The 24,970-nt window shown below is 36.2% G+C and overlaps 1 protein-coding gene across 1 annotated transcript; it reads left to right on the top strand.

Moving 5' to 3' along the window:
* Positions 1-13,583: 13,583 nt before the first annotated feature.
* LOC138898555 (uncharacterized) lies at positions 13,584-20,074 on the top strand. Its single transcript, XM_070184631.1, has 9 exons — positions 13,584-14,235; positions 14,300-14,541; positions 14,647-14,831; positions 15,483-16,115; positions 16,236-16,538; positions 16,590-16,965; positions 17,041-17,593; positions 19,163-19,450; positions 19,503-20,074. Exons 1-9 carry the CDS (start codon positions 13,584-13,586, stop codon positions 20,072-20,074), a joined length of 3,804 nt encoding a protein of 1,267 aa, XP_070040732.1.
* The last annotated feature ends 4,896 nt before the right edge of the window (positions 20,075-24,970 follow it).

The raw sequence follows: 24,970 nt of genomic DNA on the forward strand, positions 1-24,970 counted from the left end.
GTTCGAGGACGAACATTTGTTTTAGAGGTGGAGAATGTGATGACCCAAAATGTCATCTTTACATTTAATAATTAATTCTGTGTTCTAAGACCTCAAAAAGCACTATTTATCATTCCTCGACTTGCGTACGCAGTCCGTAAGAATTTTCCAAAAACTTTTTATGTGAAAAATAGATTAAAATGTGAATTAGAGCTTTAAAACTCAACTGAGTTGACTTTGGTCAACATTTTGAGCAAACAGAATTGGATCAGTATTTTGACAGTTCCGGTAGGTCCGTACTGTGATTTGGGACTTGGGCGTATGCCTGGAATCAAATTCCGAGGTCCCTAGCCCGAGATATGGAATTTTGATAAAAAATTAAAAGTTTAAGTTTAAATAGTGACCGAATGTCGAGTATGTGAAAACGACCCTGGAATAGAATTTTGATGATTCCAACAGCTCCGTATGGTAATTTTGGACTTAGGAGCATGATCAGAATTTTATTTGGAAGTCCGTAGTGAAATTAGGATTGAAATGGCTAAAACAAGAATTTAAGTTTAGAAGTTTGACCGGAAGTTGACTTTTTGATACCGGAGTCTTAATCTAGTTCTGAAAATTTTCATAGCTCTGTGATGTCATTTATGACTTGTGTGCAAAATTTGAGGTCAATCAGAGTTGATTTGATAGGTTTCGACATCGAATGTAGAAGTTGAAAATTCTAAGTTTCATTAAGCTTGAATTGGAGCATAATTCGTGGTTTTAGCATCGTTTTAGGTGATTTGAGGTCTCAAATAAGTTCGTATGATGTTTTAGGACTTGCTGGTATATTTGGTTGAGGTCCCGAGGGCCTCGGGTGAGTTTCAGATGGTTAACGGATCAAAAGTTGGACTTAAAAAGCTGCTGTAATTTTTCCTTTTGCTGGATATTTTGGGCTGTGGTCGAGCCCAAGATCGAGCCCAGATATCGAGCCTAGGGTCGACGACCTGAGGCGAAGCCAGGGACGAGGTTCAGTATCAAAGCCATGATCGAAGGTCCAGCTCGAGGGCCATGATCGAAGACAATGCTCGAAGGCCAGGATCGAGACCCAAGATCGAGGGTCACAATCGAAGGCTCAGGCTCGATGCCATGATCGAGGATATGATCGAAGGACCAGGCTCGATGCCATAATCGAGGGCCATGATCGAAGCCACAATCGAGGCCCAGTTTGACGCCCAGTTCCGAAGGCTGTCTGGGCAGTTTTATAAAAAGAGGGCATTCGTCCCATTCGACATTTCTAACAAATTGGAGCTTGAGCAGGGGCGATTTTGGATAGATTTTCAAGGAAAGACATTGGGGTAAGTGATTCTAACTCAGATTTAGTATATATACACAAATATATCATTGTTTTCACCATTTAATTAGTGTTTTGAGATTGAAATTTGGGAAAATTTTGAAATCTCATAGAAACAAATTTTCGAGATTTCTGTATCGATTCGGAGTCGGATTTGAGTGAAACTGGTATGGTTGGACTCGTAATTGAATGGGTTATCGGATTTCATAACTTTCGCCAGATTCCGAGACGTGGGCCCCACGGACGAAATTTTAATTAATTTCGAACTTTTATTGAAAAATATAGTATTTTCTTATGAAATTGATTCCCTTAATTTTTAGTGATTGTATCGAATTGTTCTTGGCTAGATTCAAGCCAGACAGTTGGATAATCGTGGAAAAGGCCTTCTATTGGATTAAATTGGAGCAAGACGAGGTAAGTCTCTTGTCTAATCTTGTGAGGGGGAAATTACCCCATAGGTAATTAAGGTAATAATTGTTGCTAATTGTGGAGGCTACGTACGCACCAGGTGACGAGAGTATGTGCGTAACTACTATTAATGCTAAAGTCTAGGTAGTTTAGGACTCAAAGCATGAATTACTTGTGTAAATTGTATTCTTTGTTTAATCAATATTATTTGATATATATATATATATATATATATATATATATATATATATATATATATATATATATTAAAAATATAAGGATGAAAATCTCATATGCTTAATTTTCTGTTTAAATAAATAAATTATTAAAAGAAATTATTCATCCTCGTGAATTTATCTTATAATGAATATACTCTCTTTCCGGAGGTACTAAAGAAAATGTCCTCCTTTCTTGTGGAGCGGGCCGAACGCCTTAGCAGGATAGATGCATCTATGGATCGTGCCACACGTCCCTCGGCAGTGTACACGACACTCTGGATTGGGCCGAACGACCTCAGCAGAAATCGTGCTTAATAATAATAATTACACGATACTTTGATAGTTTATTGTAGCTTGTGAAGCTAATTGATAAATTGAAAATCTTTGGAATTTAAAGAATTATTATTCCTGCTTGTTAAGGAATTATTGTTATTCCTGTAAATGAGTCTAATAGATAAATTTGGAAATTTGTTGAAATTGAAGGACTTTAATTATTTCTGCTGGTTAAATAAATTATTGTTATATTCTGTGAATCATGGTGATTTAGATATTCTAGTTTTATTTCAATTATTATTATTGACCAATAGTGAGTGTCAAAGTCGGCCATCCCGTCTCTACCACTTCGAGATTAGGCTTGATACTTATTGGGTACACGTTGTTTACATACTCATACTACACTTGCTGCACTTTTTGTGCAAGACCTGAGGTAAGTACTACTAGGAGACCTATCTCCTTACACCCACGTTATCCAGAGGCATAGTGGTGAGCTGCCTTTCTGAGCCGTTCTGCAGCTACCAGTGTCTCTTCTTATATTTACATTCTGTCTATTTTTATTTCAGACAGTATTTGAGGTTTTGTATAATCTACTAGAATGCTCATACAGTTGTGACACCAGGTCTTGGCACACACATTAGTAGAATTTGGTGTCTTATTATTTTTCTTGGATTTAAATTTTATCGATATATGTTTAATTTATTAGTTGGCTTGCCTAGCTGTCGTGTTGGACGACATCACGACCTATAGATGAAATTGGGTCGTGACACCACGTCACTGTGCTAATGGCTAGCGACGCTTCTTCAATAAGTTAAGCCACCGTTTTTAAATGATGAAGAGAATTCCTGGTTAATGAGAGGTGCCACGTCATTGTGCTAAAGGCCTTGAATTTTTATATATATATATATATATATATATATATATATATATATATATAGAGAGAGAGAGAGAGAGAGAGAGAGAGAGAGAGAGAGAGAGAGAGAGATTTTTAGGACTATTATTCATTCTTAGAAAATTGAATCACTTTGGACGCTTTTTTAGGAATAAAATGCTTTGAATATTTTTCTTAAACGTGATTATTGATTTATGTTTATAGCTTTATGATAAGATATATATTTATTCAGCTGCCATGTTGGTAAATTTCTTAAATTTTGTCTATATGTGTTTTTAGCCCAATTATAATCCTAGGATATCTGGGATTTGAACCAAACTGAAACTACCCCTAAGGTTCATAGTTCTCGATCAAATTCTTGAAGGGGTTACAACATATACAAATAAAGGTTCTAATCGGCTCAAGCTCAGCGCCAACACTTTCTCACTACGAAAACCTCTGATTTAGGAGACGCCGCCGATGGAATTCCCCGACGCTAGCTTATCCCATGAATCAGAATCGCTGCCAGTTCTTCCCTCAGAAATACTATATGAAATACTCCTAAGGCTACCCGTGAAAACCTTATTAAAGATGAGGTGCGTTTCAAAATCTTGGTTTTCTCTAATCTCATGTCCCCAATTCATCAAAACCCATCTAAAATTTTCAACTCAGAACCAAGATTTTCGGTGTCTTTTTTACGGCTCTCGTGAGAATAGCCTCACTCTTAACACTTGCTCTCTTGATGAAATTATATATCAAGAAGAATCTCCCCCTATACCTATAGCTGTTCAGCTTGATTTTCCTTGCAATGGCGTCCTGGGTGTGTGTGAAGGGCTGTTTTGTATTTTTAATCAATTTTGGTATATATTTATATGGAATCCATCTATAAGAAAGTCCAAAAAATTGCCCTTTTCAGGACTCGATCCGCGTTGTGGCCAGAGTTCGTCTTATGGTTTTGGTTACGTTGAGTGTCAAGATGATTACAAAGTTGTAGACGTTAAGGGAAATTCACATGGTGATGGTTTTCTGAATGTATTTAAGATTTATAGTCTAAGATATAATTCTTGGAAAAGGATTCAAGACTATCCAGATATTACCTTTTGGATCTATCCTGGTAAATTTGTCAATGGAAGACTTCATTGGATCGTCGGTCATGTTAGTGATGAAAGTGATATGAATGATTCAAGGTTTATTCTTTCGTTAAACCTGGTAGATGATGTTACGAATATTGAATTTCAGAGGAAGAAAAATCTAACTAAAGCTAAGCTAAGCTAAGAAGAGAAGAAAATAATGCAAATAAGATAAAAGGGTTTTTCATTCATAAGCCTCTAAAAGGGCAAAACTCAGTACATATAATGAAATAGGAGCTAGGGACTAAACTATAATAAAGAAAATTTACAATGGTAATTAAATAATAAGGTAAACTAGTTAAAGTGGACTTAAATGCAGAAGGCAAAAGTGGTTAACTGATCAGCCGGCCCCTCTCTCTACTTTCACCGTACAACCTAACAAGCCCATTGTACAAGCTCTACCGGTAGCTCCAACCTTTCCCATTTTAAATCGTATTTCTCCCCCGTTAAGAACTTCCTTGTCCTCAAGGAAGAAGAGATGGAAAAACATACTCTCAAGGCATTCATATCTTCCCAGATCAATGAGTGCCAGCCCCATGCAAGCATTATGCACTCTTGAACCCATGAAATCAGTCGGTTTAATCTTTTTCTTCTGTGGCTTAGGAGACTCCAACGATCTTTGTAATTGAGTAGGACCGACAACTGTTTCCTGAAAAAATCCTTAGCTTGATGGTCGTTTATTCCTCTTGATTTAGAACTAGTTTCAAAAGTGGCATGAATAGCTTGTTTTAGTCCCAAATATACCTCCCATTCCCTGCCAGCTTCTGCTACTTGCAATCCAACAACAAGGTCATGCTCAAGGAGAGCTCTTGCCTTTACAGAACCAATCGATGCATATACACGAACTGTTTGGTCAAGAATCCCTTTTGGATCAATCTTCATATGCCTTACTGCTCTAATAGTGTCACTCAAGTCCTTAGGAAGTTGAATCTGTATCTCAACCTTCTCACCATCAGTGACCACACTTTCCCAAGCCCATATGTTGAAATAGGAAGAAACATTTATAACAAAACACTTCATCTGGTCATACAGTGTCATCCCATCATCCTCCAATGCATTCCATGTAGATTGATTCATCATCAATTGTCAATAATCTATATTCCCCTTGGTCACATGATTAAGATTTATAGCCTCCTCACCTCCTCCAGCATGATTATTCTGCACATTGTAATATTTAATATCTACACCTTTATGGAAAAGCAATACCCCCATGGTAGCATGTAACTGATTATCATCTGGAGGTATGGTATATTCTTCTATATATTTCACTAAGCTTTTTCCATGTGCAATTATCAAAGTCCTGTCCAACAGACCGGGTTCTATGGCATTTACTCTAAAAGGGGTAGAGAAATGCATTGGACATTTGGTACTCCACATATACACAATTGATCCATCGCTAAGAATAGTTGACTTAAGGGCCACATGGAACATGTCTTCAATTGCTTTCTTGAAAAGTAATACCTCATTATTCCATTGAGGTACGATGGACTCATTCTCATGAATATAAATAGCACATAGCACAATATCTTTGCCATATCTTCCAATAATAAATTGCCTTGATAATTGAAGTTCATAAAACTCTTTCAACTCAACCAACAGTAATGAATATTCACCCTCACCCCATGAAGCAATAATATTATATTTAGTTATACAATCCATCCCAGTACCTCTCATTGGGCATACATGTTGAAGCAGCCCTCCTATAGCATTTGACACAAGGAATATACCTTTACTGATGGCCACCATGTATTCCTGGTTATTAAAGATGTCTACCTGTTCTATTCGGTCCTGTGCAATTTCAATAATCCCCCGACCTACAACGTGCGGCACAAATTTAATAGGTAGAGTATCATTCTGGTACTCCTCAAACTCCAATATTGCCTTGGACATTGAACAAAAAATCATACCAGCCTTCTCTGATATTTTGTTGTTGTTGGTCATAATAGAGTTAAGCCATTTTATCTCAAATGCCACACCAGTCAAGTTGTGGCTATTTCCCACCAGAAGTGAAATTGTTGTAAAGTTTTTCCTCCTCAGCTCAAGACCAGACTCAATTTCCACCATGTAATAATACTCAAATGCCTTTCCGGAATTTAGTTGGATACCTTTGATAATGCTTACGGCTCCAAAGGGATTTGCGTAACTGTCAACAATAATACAAACACCAATTTGTCCTTCTCTAATCAACTGTGCAAAGAGTACTTCACCTACTCCATTTGCTTTTAGGACTTTCACTCTAAGAGGTTCGAGCAGCATGGCACCTTCCTGTTCACCTTTCTGAGTTGCCTTGTTCCTTTCAAGTGAAATACCCTTTCCCTTTGAAACTCGAAGTGCCTGAGCAACTTCAGGATCCCAGCCCGGATCTACACCAATTTCAAAGCCAGTGAACTTGGAATTCTCACTTCTGTAGCTTCGATCAGGCCCAATTACAAAGCTTCTAGGATCAGCAACTACATTCTCTAGCAGCTGGCTACGAGCTAGAACAGGGGTTGCATCTGCAAACTCAATAGCCTCTTCAACCAACTCATCATTCTTCTTATCTGTGACCTTTAGCTCCAATTCTTCGGCTAGGTTGTTCTCACACAAATACTTCTTCAAGGCAGCGATAGGATTTCTCATGGTGTCGCGACTCTTTTCAGCAAACGCAATGATATCGACAGCTGTAGGAACATGAGTAATCAGACTGCTATCTTTGTTGTCCACCACATTAGTAGTCTCTTCCTCAACACTCCTTGCTTTATCTCCCTCATCTAGAAGAGCACCTTGTGAATGTGAATCATGTAATGTCGAAGCAGTTTCCAATTCCTCATGCCTTGATGGATTCAGTTCCAAAACTTTAGCCTCAATAGTTGAAAGCTTTATCTCCACCACCACCTCATCATTCTCAACTTTAATCAAAACCGATTTCACAACATCAATATCAGTATTAGAAGACTTCCCTACAACATCCCCTCCTTCGTGAATAACCTGTGAATCATCTAAAAAAAAGGCGCGTCTTGTTTCTTCATGCTTCGTCATCTCCATTGTCCCGTCTTTTGCCTCCTCTATTCTAACTTGAACAATTGAGACACATGCCTCTATTATGACTGCTTCATTTTGCAGTTGATCGTTAGAAAGACAAGCTAATTTGTCAAAAGACACCACTACTCCATCCATTGCCATTTTATCAAACACCTTCTGCGCACACACAACAGGTGTTGATACTAACGAAGGAAACTCAGTTTGTCTCTTCATCGATCCTAGCTGCAGCTTAGAGGGTAAACGTGATTCATCCTTTAATAGCTCAGCTTCCTTAGAACTCCTTTCCTCGAGCAAAGGCTCTGTTATCCCAAAAACAGTTAATTTCTGTTCATCGCCTGCCATTCTCGGAACTAGAATCATTGCCGGAATATCGCCTCCACCAACAATAGTCGGAATCTCTTGGTCACTCGAAAAATCGATGGGAGTAGAAACATTAACAATGGTGTTAACAGGTAGAAATTGTTGTTGAGACGACAAAGAAAGGTGGGAATACTCAGAAGTGCTGTTGAAAGAAGCCATGTTATTATCGGAGAAGAAACCCATAGCCGTGGTTCCTCCTGGTACCACGCCGGCAGTCCAGTAATTATGAACAGCAGTGGAAAACTCGTATGGCTGATACACATAGTAGGGTTGATTGTAATGCTGATGGTACCCACTAGAATAATTTCCACATCACATATTGCTATACCCATAAGGATTAGTATAATCATAGGGATTATTACCTTGATACGTTGCATTGCTGAAGTCCTGCGAAAGAAATGCAGGTAAAACAACTCGTAAAGAGTTATTGGCAGTGAACTTAGAGCCATAAAGAGGGTTTTGGAACGCCATTGATGACTACCAACAAAGCAAGGATGATTGCTCTGATACCATTGTTACGAATATTGAATTTCAGAGGAAGAAGAATCTAATAAGCTAATTAGCTAAGCTAAGAAGAGAAGAAAATAATGCAAATAAGATAAAAGGGTTTTTCATTCATAAGCCTCTAAAAGGGCAAAACTCAGTACATATAGTGAAATAGAAGCTAGGGACTAAACTATAATAAAGGAAACTTACAATGGTAATTAAATAATAAGGTAAACTAGTTAAAGTGGACTTAAATGCAAAAAGCAAAAGTGGTTAACTGATCAGAGCGACCCCTCTCTCTATTTTCACCGAACAGTCTAACAAGCCCATTGTACAAGCTCCACCGGTAGCTCCAACCTTTCCCATTTTAAATCGTATCAGATGAGACATATAAAAATGTAGCATTGCCCGATCTTGTTGATGCTAGTTTTGATTGGGATATAGGGAGTTTAGGAGGTAATCTATGTGTATCTTATACCTGTGACTTGGTCCAGATGGATGTATGGGTAATGAAGGTGTATGGTCTTGTGGAGTCGTGGACTAAGGTGGCTTCTATCCCTTATTCTACAGTGATTTCGCCAATTTTAATCTCCCAGAATGATGAAATTTTACTGCAATATGATTCAGGTTTATTGCTGTATAATTCAACACAAAACACTTTCAAGCATCCTGAGATTCAAATCCATCGTGGCTATGGATTTAGTTTTAATTTGTAGATTGAAAGTCTTGTTTCACCAAATTTTGTGGAGGATGTTTGACAAGCTATGGATCAATGAGTAAAAGATGAAAATTTGTGCTATGGATCTTCCTTATGTGTGTGTTCTGCAGATATTTTGGGTTTTAGGCGGACAAATGGATTATCAAAGGGAATAAAGTCCTATGGATATTAGTATGGCGCTTACGACGGAAGTTGGTTCTTTCAAAATTTCATCCTTCACAAAAATTGGCTTTTTAGAATCTTAAATTCAGCATGGCTCGATTGGTTCGAATGCAGTGCCCAACATGTTTATTGTGGATGAGTTTATATAGTAATGCTGCAAGGAATCAACAATTTTCTATCCGTCCATAGCACTAAATTGTAGTCAATTTGGGACAAACTGAGTTTCATCACTGAGTGCTAATGTGTAAAGGCTCAAAGAAGGGATACTGTTTTCAATTGACAAACCTTGGACAATTCCAAAATGCTTTATTCAATTGACAAACCTTGGACAATTTCAATTGACAACGTGCAAGAAACTATCCAAAATCCAGTAAAAAATCAAACATCAAACACTCATACAATTGTCTAATGATTTTGAGGCTGATTTTTGCAATCAAATGCATGTCGCTTCCATGAGAAGTAGAACGACTCAAAATTCTTTATGTACATTAACCGACTGATGAAGCATGTAATCATTTCAATTATTGAATCTCCTAGGCATGTAAACATATCCTTTAAACAAAGTAGTAAACTAAATCAAACATTAGACTCTTCCTATTACTAAACAACTAATTATTCCAATAAATCTGTAGTAGTAACAGAGGCAGCATTCAACAATTTTCTCAACTTACAAAACAATGCAGCATTCAAATTCTTCCAGCAATCAGAATCTATTTGTGAGTTCTTCAATTGGCCTGACTCTTTTGCAATTTTAAGCTCTCAGATTCATATACTCAAAGTGATACCAAATTTGGAGTATCAACATATCTTATGGCCTCACAAGCTAGAATCTTAGGGATTGGCTCCCGGAAATGTTAAACCTTTCCAATCCTTTGGAAACATCAACTAATTAATGTCCATAAGAGATAAGGTTCTTTAGAAATTCATTAGGTATCTTCTTCACACATGATAGGTATAAGGATTCAGATTCCGACAGTCAATAATAGGAGACTCTCCAAAAGCACCATTGTACAACAATTGTTCTATTGTTGGCGCTTGAATTTTAATACGTTGTTTTACATTTGTCCTAATGAAAATTGAACTAACCTTTTGAAGATTAAGCAGCTCAACTTTTTCCAACCCAATACAATGTTCAATGACGAAATTGACAACTAGCGAGCAGAGTCTGCAGCATATTGTCGCTTAAAGGAAAACCATAAAGAGAAAGCTTTTCCAAAAAATTGAAGTTCACCACATGACTAGCAGATAATGAAAGATGCATCAGATTACAACTCGTCAAAACAAATTCTCTTAAAGATTTTGATGTCAAAAGAGTGAAAATAGACTAGGGGTATGACGTAAAGCCTGTACAAACTAGATGTCTTAACCACTAGATGTCTAAACCACTCTGAGTAGCAATGCTAATCCACTTATTTAATTTAAAAGAAAATCAATATTATGTTATCATAATTTTTCTTATTTAACTCTACAGCGATTTTTACTTTCCTATACACTATTTGAAACGTTATTATCCCCTACTCAAGTTTCAATTTAATTACATGGTCATATACAATTTACCAATTATATACAAATAAGTTTTAAATGAGTATCCATTTATATTATGAATTAAATAAATAATATCAGTTATTTCCTTATCCCTTTATACTTGCTCACTCTCTTTCTTCGTCTCTCTCTCTCTCTCTCTCTCTCTCTCTCTCTCTCTCTCTCGTCTCTCTCTCTCTCTCTCTCTCTCTTCGTCTCTCTACTCTCCTTCTCTGTTTTTTTTTCCCCAATTTTTCTTCATTTGGTGTTCTTTGTTTTTTTATGCTTTCTTGTTGTATATAGTTTTAATGAAATTCATCAGTGGATTTCAATTGTTTTAACTTAGCAATTTCCTTTCATGTTGCACAATTGGTGTTCAAATTAAAATTGTCAATCAATAAATTTTGAAGGTGTTTGACTCTCCACCATTGACAGCCATTAAAAAGCCTTGAAGCTTTGAAATCGAATTTGGATTTTCAAAAACTATTATTTGTTTGGATTGGGTGTTGTTGCAAACAATTGGGAATATTGTTTGGAGTTTATATCTCAATTTTGAGGGTGTTTGGTAAAGATTAGACTTGATTTTAGCTGAATTTCAGATTGACACTCGAAGAAGAAGAAGAAGAAGAAGAAGAAGAAGAAGAAGAAGAAGAAGAAGAAGAAGAACACATGACATATAATATACTTACGAAACTGTAGTAAAGTTGTAGTATAATTGTATGTAAATTTTATTCTCTTGTAGTTATATATATTTTTTTATTTGAATGTTGTACGAAAGTTGAAAAATTGTTGTATAATGTATGCATCATTGTATAAAATTTGTATTTAAGTTATCAATACTATCTTTTTACATAAAATTATTAATATGTATCAAACTTGTATCAAGAGAGAAAGTTTTTATTGGAATTTTAGAGATAAAGAAACACACACCACATACAAAATATATACAAATCAGATATAAAATATACAAAAGACATATTGTATAAAATTTGTATTTAAGTTGTATGATATTGTAGTTGTATTTAACTGGGTAGAAATAATATATGAAAGTTGTAGATAAATTGTAGATTAGTTGTAAATAAGCGTATACTGTATAGTTAGTTGTATGAAATTTATTTTTAGTATGTATGAAAGTTATAGATAAATTATAAATAAGTTGTATATTGTATAATTAGTTGTATAAAATTTATTTTTAGTTTATATGATATTGTAGATGTATCAAATTTGTATTTAATTTTTACGAAATTTATTTTTTAATTTGTATGTTGTTGTACCATACAAATTTATCATCTCTCTGTTCTACTTACGCTTCAACTCCAACTAATCTCGAGATCATTGATATATATGTCCTATTTGCGATATTCACCACTATTACAGAAGCTTTGAAAAAGGACATGGAGGATAGCACAAATCTGTTCCGAATTTCTAGGATGAACTAAGTGAAAAGGAAAAAGTTAAGTCAATTAAGAAAAGCAAGGATTCTGCAATGAAAGAAATAATTTATATTCCTTAAGGAAAACCATGGTGGCAACTAAGGAATGCAAAATAATTTTGCAATTAAAAGGAATAGTTGATATGCTAACTATGGAAACAACGCAACATTCAGATGCGTACTTGGCAAGAAAGGATATTGCATTTAAATTCTGAATTATCTTCATATGAAGCGTGGCTTCACTGCTCACGAATTTTGGCTCTCAATTACGAGAATTTTGGGTGGAGAGAGGCAGCAGAGAATAGGAAAATTGAGGGGAGGAGAAAAAAAAAAGAAAAATGGTGTAACTAAATCCCCTAATTTAAGGCACTAATAATGGATTGAGAGACTTTTAAGGTGGAATGTATATAATTTGTAAGTAATCTTTGTTTAGGGCGGGTAATATACAAAATTAGAATAATTTTGATAAATATGTTTAAAATATTGTATAGGAACGAAAAAATCCCTACTTGATCCAATGTTTAAACAGACAATTCAGTATTAATTTTTATATAATATTGTTGATATTCAAAAGAATATGAAGTACTATTAATTAGCTCTTGGTACCTTGCATGCGGCTTGATTTGAACTTAATAACTTTTGTACATACCTATTTTTTTGAGAGCCAGATAAGATATCTCGATATACCGACATTTTAATACTACTAGGAATAAGAAAAAGAAATTCCATGGAATATAAAAAAGTGATCAACTACTAACAGTACATTTTAGCAAGTGATGTTAGTTACTCTCTAGTTAAATTAGAGCATTAGTAATTTATTGTATACAAATATTTTAACTATTTATCTTCTCACCGGTCAATATATACAATCAGTTTTCAGTTCAATATGCTAATTCCCTCCTAGAGTTGGTCACTTTTTAATTCAATCTTTTCACAAAAATCAAAACGTAAAGCGCACGCGTGTTAGCACTGATAAAGGAAAAGAGTTGGCCCAATAGTAGGGTCCAACATACCCGGCCCAGCCCAATTGCATTCTTTATTAGTTTTTATAGGTTTATTAATACATCCCTTACACAGAACTAGACAGAAAATAAAATCATCAAGGGTCTCTTTCGACAGACCCTTTTTCTCTCTCTCTCTTTCTCTTCATTCATTCTAGGGTTTTCATCTCTTCTTTTTTGCCATAGCTCGCAGATCTTCGAGCTAACATGGTATCAGAGTGGAAATTTTGATTCCTCTCATCACGAGCTTCACTCCGATATTACCCTCTCTCTGAGTTTTTCATCGTTTCGATTTTCGATTGACCGAGAACGACGAAAATATCGAACAACATTTTCCACCAATAATATTTGGGAATTTCATCACCTGACGACTGCTAGTACTCTCATGATGTCGAACATCTCAGATTTTCTCAGGTTCCGCACTCGATTTGGTCAAATCTGATTTTCTAGGGTTTATACTTCAGAGAAGACTCTTCTTCTTCGAGTTTCAGAAGAAGGCTGGTAATATCCTTCTCACTTTCAACTGTAAAATTGCTTAGATTTTGGTTGCATGTTCTAGCATATGTTCAGAAAACTACCTCTTTTGCTGTGTTATTCTGATTCAATCCAGTTAAGTTTCATCCTATGGGTAGCGTTATGGATAATGTTTCATCACCTAGTAGCACAAGTTCTGATGGTTTCACACCTTTTACACTGGATCTGTATCATCCACTGTACGTACACCACATACTTCACCAAGTTTAGGAGTCTATGGGATGAGTTAAATTCCTCTTATGTGGGTCTTGTCTGTTCATGTGGAGCTCTTCCAAAGTTCATAGAGGATCAACAATTATTCCAGTTCCTCAATGGTCTGAATGAGTCTTACTCCACTGTGAAAAGTTCCATCATGATGATGAATCCTCTCCCTCCAATAAGCAAGGCTTATTCCTTATTACAACATGATGAGAGTCAAAAGGAAGCTCTCTCCAATATTTCTAACTTCTCTGGTGATTCTGCTTCTTTTTCTGTGTTAACTGCGCAATCAGCCAACACCAGAAATTTCACTCAAAGGGTAAAATTTGAATCCAGAAAGAATGTCAGTGGTGTTTCTTGCAAATATTGTAAGAAACCTGGACACACAGTGGAGAAATGTTACAGACTTCATGGATTTCCCCCTGAGTTCAAGTTCACAAAGAACAAGAAGTCTGTATCTTGTATCCAAGGTGATATACCTCATCCCCCAGTTATCTCCTGCTATCAATCAGCTTCCAGGGAATTCTTCTCCAGTTCATGGCTTTACCAAAGAACAATATCAACACCTCTTGACTATGTTTCAACAAGTTCAAGTCTCTCCTGATACTGTTTCCAACAATCCTTCTATTGAGGACTCTGGTTTTGCTCATTTTGCAGGTTTGTTTACTGCCTATGTTGTAGAATCTGTAGACTCTCATGTGTGTGCATCATCACAGGCTAATGGGGATCCTTGGATCTTAGATTCAGGGGCCACTAATCACATGACTCCACACAAACACTTACTTCATGATATTATGCCTTTAGTTAGACCTTTTCTTGTTACCTTACCAAATGGTTATAAAGTAAAGGTTATATCAACTGGGTCCTTGCACCTGAGACATGATATAACCCTTCTCAATGTACTTCTTATACCTTCTTTCCATTTTAACTTAATATCCATACATCAACTCATTACCCAACTTGACTGTACAGCAGTACTTACCAAGTTCCATTGTTCTTTACAGGGCCCTTCTCTGAAGAGACCACTGGTAATTGGTAAGGCTGCTGGCAGACTCTACTACCTACATCCAGATGCAGACTTGTTTCCCACTTCAACCCCTGCTTTGTCATCCCATGCTACTACACCTTGTATAAATTCTAGTTTTACTATAGGTTCTATTACTTGTAATAAGCCTGCATCAATTTCTCAGTATGTACCTCATTCACCTAAATGCAATCAGACTTCTGTTGTCAATAACATGGATTTGTTTTGGCATCAAAGACTAGGTCATACGCCCTTTCATAAAATGCAATCTATTCCTTTCTTATCTGATAAAGTATCCAGCAAACAAAATTTTATATCATATATGTCCTATGGCTAGACAACAAAGGTTGCCTTTTCATGACAGCACAATCCATTCCACTAAACCTTTTCAGCTAGTTCACATTGGCATTTGGGGCCCATATAATACTAAACTTACAATGGGTTCAGATATTTCCTCACCTTAGTTGATGAGTACTCTAGAGTCACTTGGACTCACCTCCTTTCTTCCAAAAGCAATGCCTTATTTATCTTAAAAGCTTTCACTTCTATGGTAAAAGTACATTTTAATTCTTCAGTTCACACTTTCAGATAAGACAATGCTTTTGAACTTGGTAGTAGTATTGAGGCTTCCACCTTCTTTGCTTCTCAAGGTATATTACACCAAACCACCATTGCACATACTCCACAACAAAATGGTGTTGTGGAGAGAAAACACAAACATTTATTAGAGGTTTCAAGAGACCTTTTGTTCCAATCTAAACTACCACTGACATTTTGGGGTGACTTTGTTTTGACTTCCATTTATCTTATAAATAGGATGCCTTCACCTCTTTTGCTCAAAGTTTCTCCTTATGAAAAGTTGCATGGATGTCCACCATCTTATGACTACTTGAGGTCTTTTGGTTGTATGTGTTTTGCCACCTCTCCTAAGGCTGGTAGAAATAAGTTTCAATCTAGAGCTATTTCTTGTATCTTCTTAGATTACCCTTGTGGTAAGAAGGGTTATAAGTTGTTGAACATGTCAAATTCCTCAGTGTTCTACTCTAGAGATGTAATATTCCATGAACATATTTTCCCTTGTTCTTCCTCTTCCTCACATTCTCTTTCTTCTTTTTTTCCTACACCATTTGTGGACATCCCATCTTCTCCACCTGTCATCCTTTCTCACCATGTTTCTTCTTCTGCCATTCCTTCTTCTGTTATCATTCCTCTTTCAACTTCTGCTCCACTCACCTCTCCTGCTATTCCTCCTACATCCACTCCTACACGTGCTACCCCTCATTTAATAAAATCCACCAGAACTGTTACACAGCCTGTTTATCTCAAAGATTATGTATGTTCTTCTGCCAACTTCAATCCTTCTACTTCTACTCCTTCTAAGGTTCTGCCTAGTGAAGCATACATGCATGAGCCTCAATTCTACCAGCAGGCTGCCTCTCATCCTGCCTGGCAGGAAGCTATGCTATAGGAATTCAATGCTCTTGAAGCAAACCATACTTGAGACATTATTCCCCTTCCTCCTCATAACAAGGCTATTTCTTGTAAGTGGGTCTATAAGATCAAACATAGGGCAGATAGATCTGTTGAGAGATACAGGGCCAGGTTGGTTATTAAGGGTGACACTCAGAGGGAAGGCATTGACTTTACTGAGACTTTTTCCCCTGTTATCAAGCTCACCACCATCAAGTGCCTGCTGGCTCTTGCCATTAAGAGAGGATGGAATGTGTTCCAGGTGGATGTTAACAATGCATTCCTCCATGGTGATCTACATGAAGAGGTTTATATAAAGATACCTCCACGTCTTGATGTCACTTTTTCTTCCTCTTCCATTCTTTTGGTTTGCAAACTCAAGAAATCATTATATGGACTTAGGCAAGCCTCCAGACAGTGATTTTCAAAACTATCTGAAACTTTGCTCTCTAGAGGCTACATTTCAAGTCTGAATGATTACTCCCTCTTCACCAAGTCTTCTTCTGGTTCTCTAGTGGTTCTGGCAGTATATGTTGATGACATACTTTTGGCTGGAGATGACCTCACTGAAATGAACTCTTTGAAATCCTATTTGGATGATCAATTTAAGATTAAGGATTTGGGGTCAGTACATTACTTCTTGGGGCTGGAAATCACTACTCATCCTCAAGGCTATCTCATGAGCCAGCACAAGTACACATCTAATCTCTTCACTAAGTTCAATTGTCATCATTTCTCTCCAGTTGTGACTCCTCTAGATCCTTCTGTTAAGCTCACTTTGGACATGGGGGATCATCTTCCTGATCCTAGTCTTTACAGAAGATTTATTGTGAAACTCAATTGTTTATAGCATACAAGGCCTGATATATCTTTCTCTATCCATCACCTGAGTCAATTTCTTCAGCAACCTCAGGTCCCTCACATGCTGGCTGGCCTACATGTTCTTCGCTATCTCATGAATGATCCTTCTCAGGGAATTCTTCTCTCCAATTCTTCTGATTATTCTCTTGATGGCTATTCTGATTCTGATTGGGCCTCTTGTGCCATCTCTCGAAAGAATGTTACTGGGTTTTATGTGACTCTTGGTGGCAGTCCCATCTCTTGGAAAAGTAAGAAGCAACCCACTATTTCTTTATCTTCAGCTGAAACTGAGTACAGGGCCCTCAGAAAGGTGGTTGCCGAGATATCTTGGTTGTTTATACTTCTTGGGGATCTTAGACTATCTATTAACAGTTCTGTTCCAATCTATTGTGACATCCAGGCTACTCTTCATATTGCCAAAAACCCAGTTTTCCATGAAAGGACTAAGCATATTGAGATTGACTGCCATTATGTTCGTGAATGCTTGAATTCTGGACTAATTTCTCTGCATTTTGTTTCCAGTGCCAACCAGTTAGCTGACATCATGAAAAAGTCTTTGTGCGGACAACTTCATCACAATATTCTTGGCAAGCTTGGTGTGTGTTCACCCTACAACTTGGGGGAGGGGGGGAGGTGTTAGCACTGATAAAGGAAAAGGGCTGGCCCAATAGTAGGGTCCAACATACCAGGCCCAGCCCAGTTGCATTCTTTATTAATTTTCATAGGTTTATTAATACATCCCTTGTAATACACAGAACTAGACAGAAAATAAAATCATCAAGGGTCTCTTTCGACATACCCTTTTTCTCTCTCTCTTTCTCTTCATTCATTCTAGGGTTTTCATCTCTTCTTTTCTGCCATAGCTTGTAGATCTTCGAGCTAACAACACGAGACAACTCATAAATCATAATTTAAGCATTTTAGTAAACTGATATTCAATGGGAACTTAATATAGTAATCTTTGTGCAACTTTTTCATACAATATATAATTGCGTGTTCGATTTTACTATTTTTCTTCCTTTTACACCCATTTTTTAAGTCACATCTTAAACTCATTAGAAAGGGGAGTTGGCTAGCTATACGGAAATCTTTACTACATAATATTTTCTTAGATCATTTAGTCCACCCTTTGGCTGAATGCATTAATGAATATTTTCTTAGATCATTTAGTATCTGATTTTTTTCCTTATATATATATATATATATATATATATATATATATATATATATATATATATATAAGACATACATGATTATATTCAGGGGCGGATCCAGGATCTTGTACAAGCGGGTTCAATCTTAGAAGTACATAACTTTAGTCGTAAAATAGTAGTTGTCAAGTGGGTTCAAATAAAATATTTATACAAAATTTACGCAGCTTTAATCCTAATTTACACATATACTCAGTATTATTTTTTGATGAAGCGGATTCAGTTGAACCCGCTTGCCACCACGTGCGTCCGCCACTGATTATATTTATTAGATTTTCTAGTGAGGATAATAGCCTGTTTGGCCAAACTTCTTTTTGGGCCAAAAGTGCTTCTTTCTCTTTTTTTGCCAAAAGTGCTTTTGGTAAAAAATTGAGGTATTTGGCCAAACTTTTAGAAAGAAAAAAAGTGCTTTTGAGGAGAAGCAGAAGCAATTTTTGAGAAGCAGAAAAATGTAGCTTCTCTCCGACAACACTTTTCTGAGAAGCACTTTTGAGAAAAGTATACTTAGAAGCAGTTTTCAAAAGATTTGTCAAACACTAATTACTGCTCAAAAGTGCTTTTCAAATTAATTAGCCAAACACAAACTGATTTTTACCAAAAGTATTTTTTTGAAAAGCATTTTTGAAAAAAGCACATCTCTAAATAAACAGATTTTAGAAACTTGGCCAAATAGGCTATAAGCTGGGCCCAAAAGCCAAGATGGGTTAGATGTATTCGGAATTTTGCACCAATGCTAAAAGTTAAGGGACATAATCTAAGTAATTAACAAAAGGGGGATAAATTATGTAAATAGTTAGAAATATATAGGGTTTTACTTACTTTTCATCCGATAGGAGTGTGAAATTTTACCAAAACCATAATCTATGAATTCCCAGTCACATTAGGGTTTCGTCATTCATAGCATGGAGAGAGCGACAGCTGACATAATTCCTGATTGTCTCATTGACAAAATAGTCTCCAACCTTAGCTTTGATAAAGCAGCACAGACAAGCATTCTCTCCAAAGCATGGCTACAATCCTGGTTCATTCATCCCAACTTAGAATTTAGTATTCACTATTACAAAGACATGAATATAGTGAATAAAATTATGGAGAGATATAGGGATGGAAAAATCCCAATAGACAAGTTTACATTTTCAATTTTAATGTCCGGTTCTCGTGAAGTTTTCCTTCTGATTGATAAGTGGCTTGGTATTGCTGTTCAGAATGGTGTAAAAGATCTAGTATGTACGGGCTTCTTTCGTACGTTATACCCTTTTCCTATTTTCACTATTTTGACATCAAAATCTTTAAGAGACAGATTGTGATCTGATGCATCTTTCATTATCAAGTAGTCATGGGGTGAGCTGTGATTCTTTGGAAAAGCTTTCTCTATCTGGTGTCCGTTTAGATGACAACATGCTTCAGACTCTACTCTCTAGTTGTCCCTTAATTGTCAATTTCGTCGTTGAAGATTGTATTGGGTTGGAAAATATTGAGTTGCTTCGTCTTCAAAAGATAAGGTCAGTTTCCATTGGGACAAAGAGAAACCAGCATGTTAAAATCCACGCGCCAACTTTCGAACACTTGTTTTGTTTTGGTGCTTTGAAAGATCCTCCTACGTTGGATATTGCTGAATGTCCGAATCTGAAATCTTTAGAGCTATCACGTCTGAGGATATATGATGGATTTCTCGAGCACCTTAATTCAAGATATCAATTCCTTGAGAGTTTGATATTAGTTCACATTTCCAATAGGTTAGAAATGTTTAATATTTGCCTATATCAGTCCTTAAGGATCTTGAATATTCAGGATTGTAAGAGCATAGGGGAGATTGATGCTCCAGGATTGTTCTATTGGAAATTGAATGCACTTAATTGTTTTTAAATTTTTATTACTTTTTATTTTTCAAGAAAGATTATGGATACTCAAGAACTCAGCTACAAGTTCTCCCATTTATTGTTTCTTAATAATAGCCTTTTGTCAAGGCACAAGGACACTATGTTTGGTGTTCGGTTAATTTCTCTGTAGTTCATAGGAACTGCTGTACCTCTTTTTTGTCTTTTTGACTTCTTTGCAATTCTTTTTTTGATAACCGGGTTCAGTTTGCATACACCTCGACTAATTTCACGAGATACCTGTTATCTCCTATCAGTAATATGTACCAGATAACTTTAAGCACAAAGGCTTGGACAAATGAGAAAAAACTACCTGGAGTAGTATTTTGTATCTCTGCTGGAATTGAATCTGAGACATCATGGTCCTAACCTATTTAATTGACCACAGGGCCACACCCTTAGGTGCCATGAATTGGTAATTGATACCTTGTGATTGATACTTCTCTATGTCAAATTTTTTAGATAGTTATACTAGATATTTTAGTTGTTGTAATCTGTCAGAGAGTTCCATTTTAGCTGATAGTTTACATTTGCTGTATTAAAACGAAAAGATTGAACTAAGAGAAGGGATTGCAACTACAGGGTAGTTTCCTGAACTTTAATGTTTATCTCTTGTGTCTATGTTCTCGATATCCTGTTCAATGAAAAGTTCATTTTCTATAGTTTGATCAACGATCATCATTTTCAAGAATTTGTTTTTTAAAATTTTATTTGATAATAAGTCACATTTTTTGAATAATCTCTATAATTTTTAAAATATTACGCTGGATTAAAAACAGATAAAAGTAATTGTGGGTCTCTTATTAGTAAGCTGATATGCTCAAAAAATGCAAATCGCAGAGAAGGATGAACATCTTTGTTAAAATTATAATGTGAAATTCACTTTTATGCTGAAGTAATATATTTTCAAAAGTGTCAAAATGTTTATTATCACTTAATTACTTTTAAAAAATGTTGATTACATGAAAGTATTACCATTTAGTCTATTCTAACCCTAGAAGAGATCTATGATAGTCTATTCTAGTGTTTTAAAAGGCGTGGGCGTAAGGCGACGCGTTTTACATATGCCTCAGCGAGGCGTAAGCCCCGAGGCACGGGGCGTAAGCCCCATAGATATTTAATTTTTAATATTTTGTAAAATAATATAATTACAGTAAATATTTATAAACAGGTAAAATTGCATAAAAATTAAAGAAAATTATAAATATGTGATATATATATATATATATATATATATATATATATATACAGAGAGAGAGAGAGAGAGAGAGAGAGAGAGAGAGAGAAAGATGTGATCCATCCCCACAAAAAACTAGTCAAAATAATCTATTATACACTACTTAGAAGCACAAGTAACTTGAGTCGAAAAGAATAAAGTTTTCTACATGGATGAACAAAAAGGATGACTAACCTGTAATTTGAACTTTGAACTTGCTGCTATGAAGGAGAATGTAGCTCTCTTTGTATTTGTAAAAAAAATTAAATATTCGTTGCTTTTAAAAAAAATTAGCAGACTAATGGACAAGATAAAGAATTGGGAAAGACCATAAATTAGGGCTTCAATCAATAAAAAAAGGTGTTGACTTTTAAATTTAATACCTTTCAGTTTCTTTTTAAAACGCTGAGTAATTACCAAGCTGACTTTTGAAAATTTGAGTATTATATGAAGGATTTATTCAACAAATTTTGTTTTAATTTAAAAAAGTCTCTAGGGCTTACGCCTCACTAAAAACATGCACCTCGAACGCCCAGGCGTACACCCCGAATTGCTGGGCATACGCCTCTTGAGACTTTAGCCCCACACCATCGCCTCGGGGTATTTTTGGTGCGCCTCGCCCCGAAAACGCCTTTTAAAATACTGCTATTCAACCCGAGAAGCGATCTAAGGTTCAACGCAATTATTTTAAAAGCGGATATACTGCGTAGTTTTCCCATTTTGGTTGATGTCTAATGTGTTACCACCAAAAAAATCTAATATGTGAGGATTGACCTAGATAACACAAGTGGTGCCATTTTAATAAATATATAACAAAACTTTTGTTTTTGCATATTATGGTATATATATTTTAAAAAGTTTCTGACCAAGAATTAAGCTAACAAAAGGAAGATAAGTTATGTAAACCCGTTAGAAATAGGTTTCCTAGATAGCGTTTTACTATTTACGTTTTCACCTTGACTTCTACAAAGACCGCACTACATAAAATTCCCTGCATATTAGGGTTGAAACATAGGAACTTCCAAGCCACAACAAAGGCGAGAGCAACAACAGACATATTGCCTCAATGCCTCATTCATGAAATACTTTCTTATCTTAGTTTTAAAGAGGAAACCAAGTTGAGCATTCTCTCCAAAACATGGCTACAAGCCTGCTTGACTCTTTCCAATGTTGAACTCAGTGTTAATAAAAGGGAAGACATAAAAATAGTGAATAAAATCCTGGAGAGATACAAGTATTAGAAAATCCCTATTGAGAAGTTTGAAGTTTTTCCTCTGTATGATAAGTGGCTTGACATCGCACTTCAGAATGGTGTAAAAGATCTAGTCTGTGGAGTTCCTGACGTCAATATATGCCCCTTTCTTGTTCCTATTTTCAAAATCTTGGCAGCAAAATCCTTAAGAGAATTGGTTCTGAATGGTTGTATTCTAATTGGTGTTTCATTATCTAGTGGTTGGCCGAATTGCTGTTCTTTGAGAAAGCTTTCTTTATTTCGTGCCTGTTTAAGTGAAGACATGCTTCAGACTCTACTTAATAGTTGTCCCTTGATTTTCAGTTTCATCCTTGAGAAATGCAATGGGTTGAAAATGATTGAGCTGTGAAATCTTCAAAAGATCAGGTCAGTTTCCATTTCAACATTTAATGGCCAGCTTGTTAAAATCCAAGCACTAACTCTTGAACACTTGTCTTGTTTTGGTGGTTTGGGGGATTCGTTGTTGCTGGAAACTGTTGAATGTCAGAATCTAAAATCTTTAGAGCTATCGCGTGTGAGGATGCTCGATGGCATTACTGCAACATCCCAATTCCTTGAGACTTTGACATTAAATCACATTTCTAAAGGGTTGGAAACGTTTAACATTTACAAGAGTCTATCCTTAAAGGTTTTCATGATTCAGGATTGCGGGCGCGCAGGGAAGATTGATGCTCCAAATTTGGAATCACTTGAGTATAAAGAAGATCACGTTCCTAAGCTCAAAATCGCAAAATTTAAATGCTCAAATATTTTAAATGCTGCTTGGTTTTGTAAGTTGAGGAAGTTTCTATCAAACTCAACCTCTTGGTATCAGGTTTCACTTTGTTTTTCCGAATGCAATGGGATCAACATGAAAGATTTGCAATTACATCATACATTTGCTACCCCCAAGCCGATTATTTAGATATATTTATAAAGTCATCTAGATCGTACCTAACTTTTGTGGATGCTCTGCTTTGGAGTTGTCATCCTAGAAAACTCATCCTAACATCAAGGAGTAAAATGATTTAATATTTCATCGATCGTTTAATGTCTATAAAGAATTCAAGACATTCTACTGCTCGCGGAAGCAACCCTTCTCATAGTCGATTTAAAGAAGTAAAATCCTACAAATTAAATTAGAAAGGTGAGTGGCATCCTGTGGAACTCAGAAGTGGACTAGGGGACATTTTCTTTTTTATTAGATTGGTGACTGATAGAAACTAAAGGTCCACCAAACTATATAGAGAACCGGGTTTTTTACTAGTTTTCACAAAACGCATGCACACAACAGTAAGTAAATGACATAGTAGATCTTTACGTGGAAAACTCTCAGCTCACGGGATTAAAAACCACGACCTACCCTAGTAGGATTTCAACTTCACTACTGAGCAAACTTCAGATTACAAACTATTGTAACCTAGGAATTAACCTCTTAATCCCTCACTAACTTGTAACAACTCTATTACAAGCCCCTTTGTAATAACTCAATGTAGGAAACTGGTCCTTCGTTATGTTGCCCTTTGTTCTTGACTCCTTGAATGTCACTTGCAAGTATGCAAACTTGAAAGAGAGCTTGATCGATTCTGAGTGTGCAAGTGTTGTTTTTCCTTTCCTTCATGTTAATATTGCATAAGTGACATCACTTGAATGATATAAGCATGTTTGGTACAAAGGTATTCCTCATAAAGTGACTGCTCCACTGTTTACACTGTTGCGTGTGTGCAGAGGAACAATTGCAGTCACTTTACAGCTGTTGAGAGTTGACTGGTACTGTCAACAAGGAAACTGGTGTGGATCTGTTCCCTATGTTATTTCTTGGACTCCGAGTGTTAGATCATGGCCCAGATTTGAGACTTGTTAATCTTGAGCACTTTGAGGATGTGGAGCAGGTTCCCTATCTGGTTCTTAATATTAAGTTTATTAGATCATCAAAACATAGCAGGACACATAACTTATCAATTTCCTCCATTTTGATGATGACAAACTTGTAATTGAAATTCTCCCTGAGCCTGTGATGTTCCCTCTCTTGTTTCCCCTTAATTAATAAATTCCCCTTGAGCCTCATGTGCTTGTTCCCCCCCCCCCCCCCCAAAATTACTTTTCCCCCTTTTGGCATCATAAAAAGATTAGGCACATGCAGTAAGCAAAAAGAAGTCTAGCTTGGTAAACTCATGCCACATGTGTGCACACAAGCATGACTAAAAACAGAACAGAAGAACAAGGTATGCACAGCAAAAGGACGAGACATTCATTAAATTTGGAAATAAACAGGGGGCAGTTCCATTATTATACAATCACCACAAAATAAAAATAACAAAAGTGTACCAGTCATCAAACATAATCAACCACAAGAGACAAAAATAACTAGAACTTGAACTTGAGGCTGGGAAGGGAATGACTCTAAGGAGCACGGGAATGGGGGAGGCAGAGAGGAA

Source organism: Nicotiana tomentosiformis, chromosome 9 (genome assembly GCF_000390325.3).
Source record: "Nicotiana tomentosiformis chromosome 9, ASM39032v3, whole genome shotgun sequence".
NCBI lineage: Eukaryota > Viridiplantae > Streptophyta > Magnoliopsida > Solanales > Solanaceae > Nicotiana > Nicotiana tomentosiformis.

Coding starts and splice junctions, on each gene's coding strand:
- LOC138898555 (XM_070184631.1), top strand. CDS start 13,584: ATGGTTTCACACCTTTTACACTGGATCTGTATCATCCACTGTACGTAC. Junction 16,116..16,235: donor GCTGCCTCTCATCCTGCCTG/GCAGGAAGCTAT, acceptor GATCAAACATAG/GGCAGATAGATCTGTTGAGA. Junction 16,539..16,589: donor AAATCATTATATGGACTTAG/GCAAGCCTCCAG, acceptor TTTGCTCTCTAG/AGGCTACATTTCAAGTCTGA.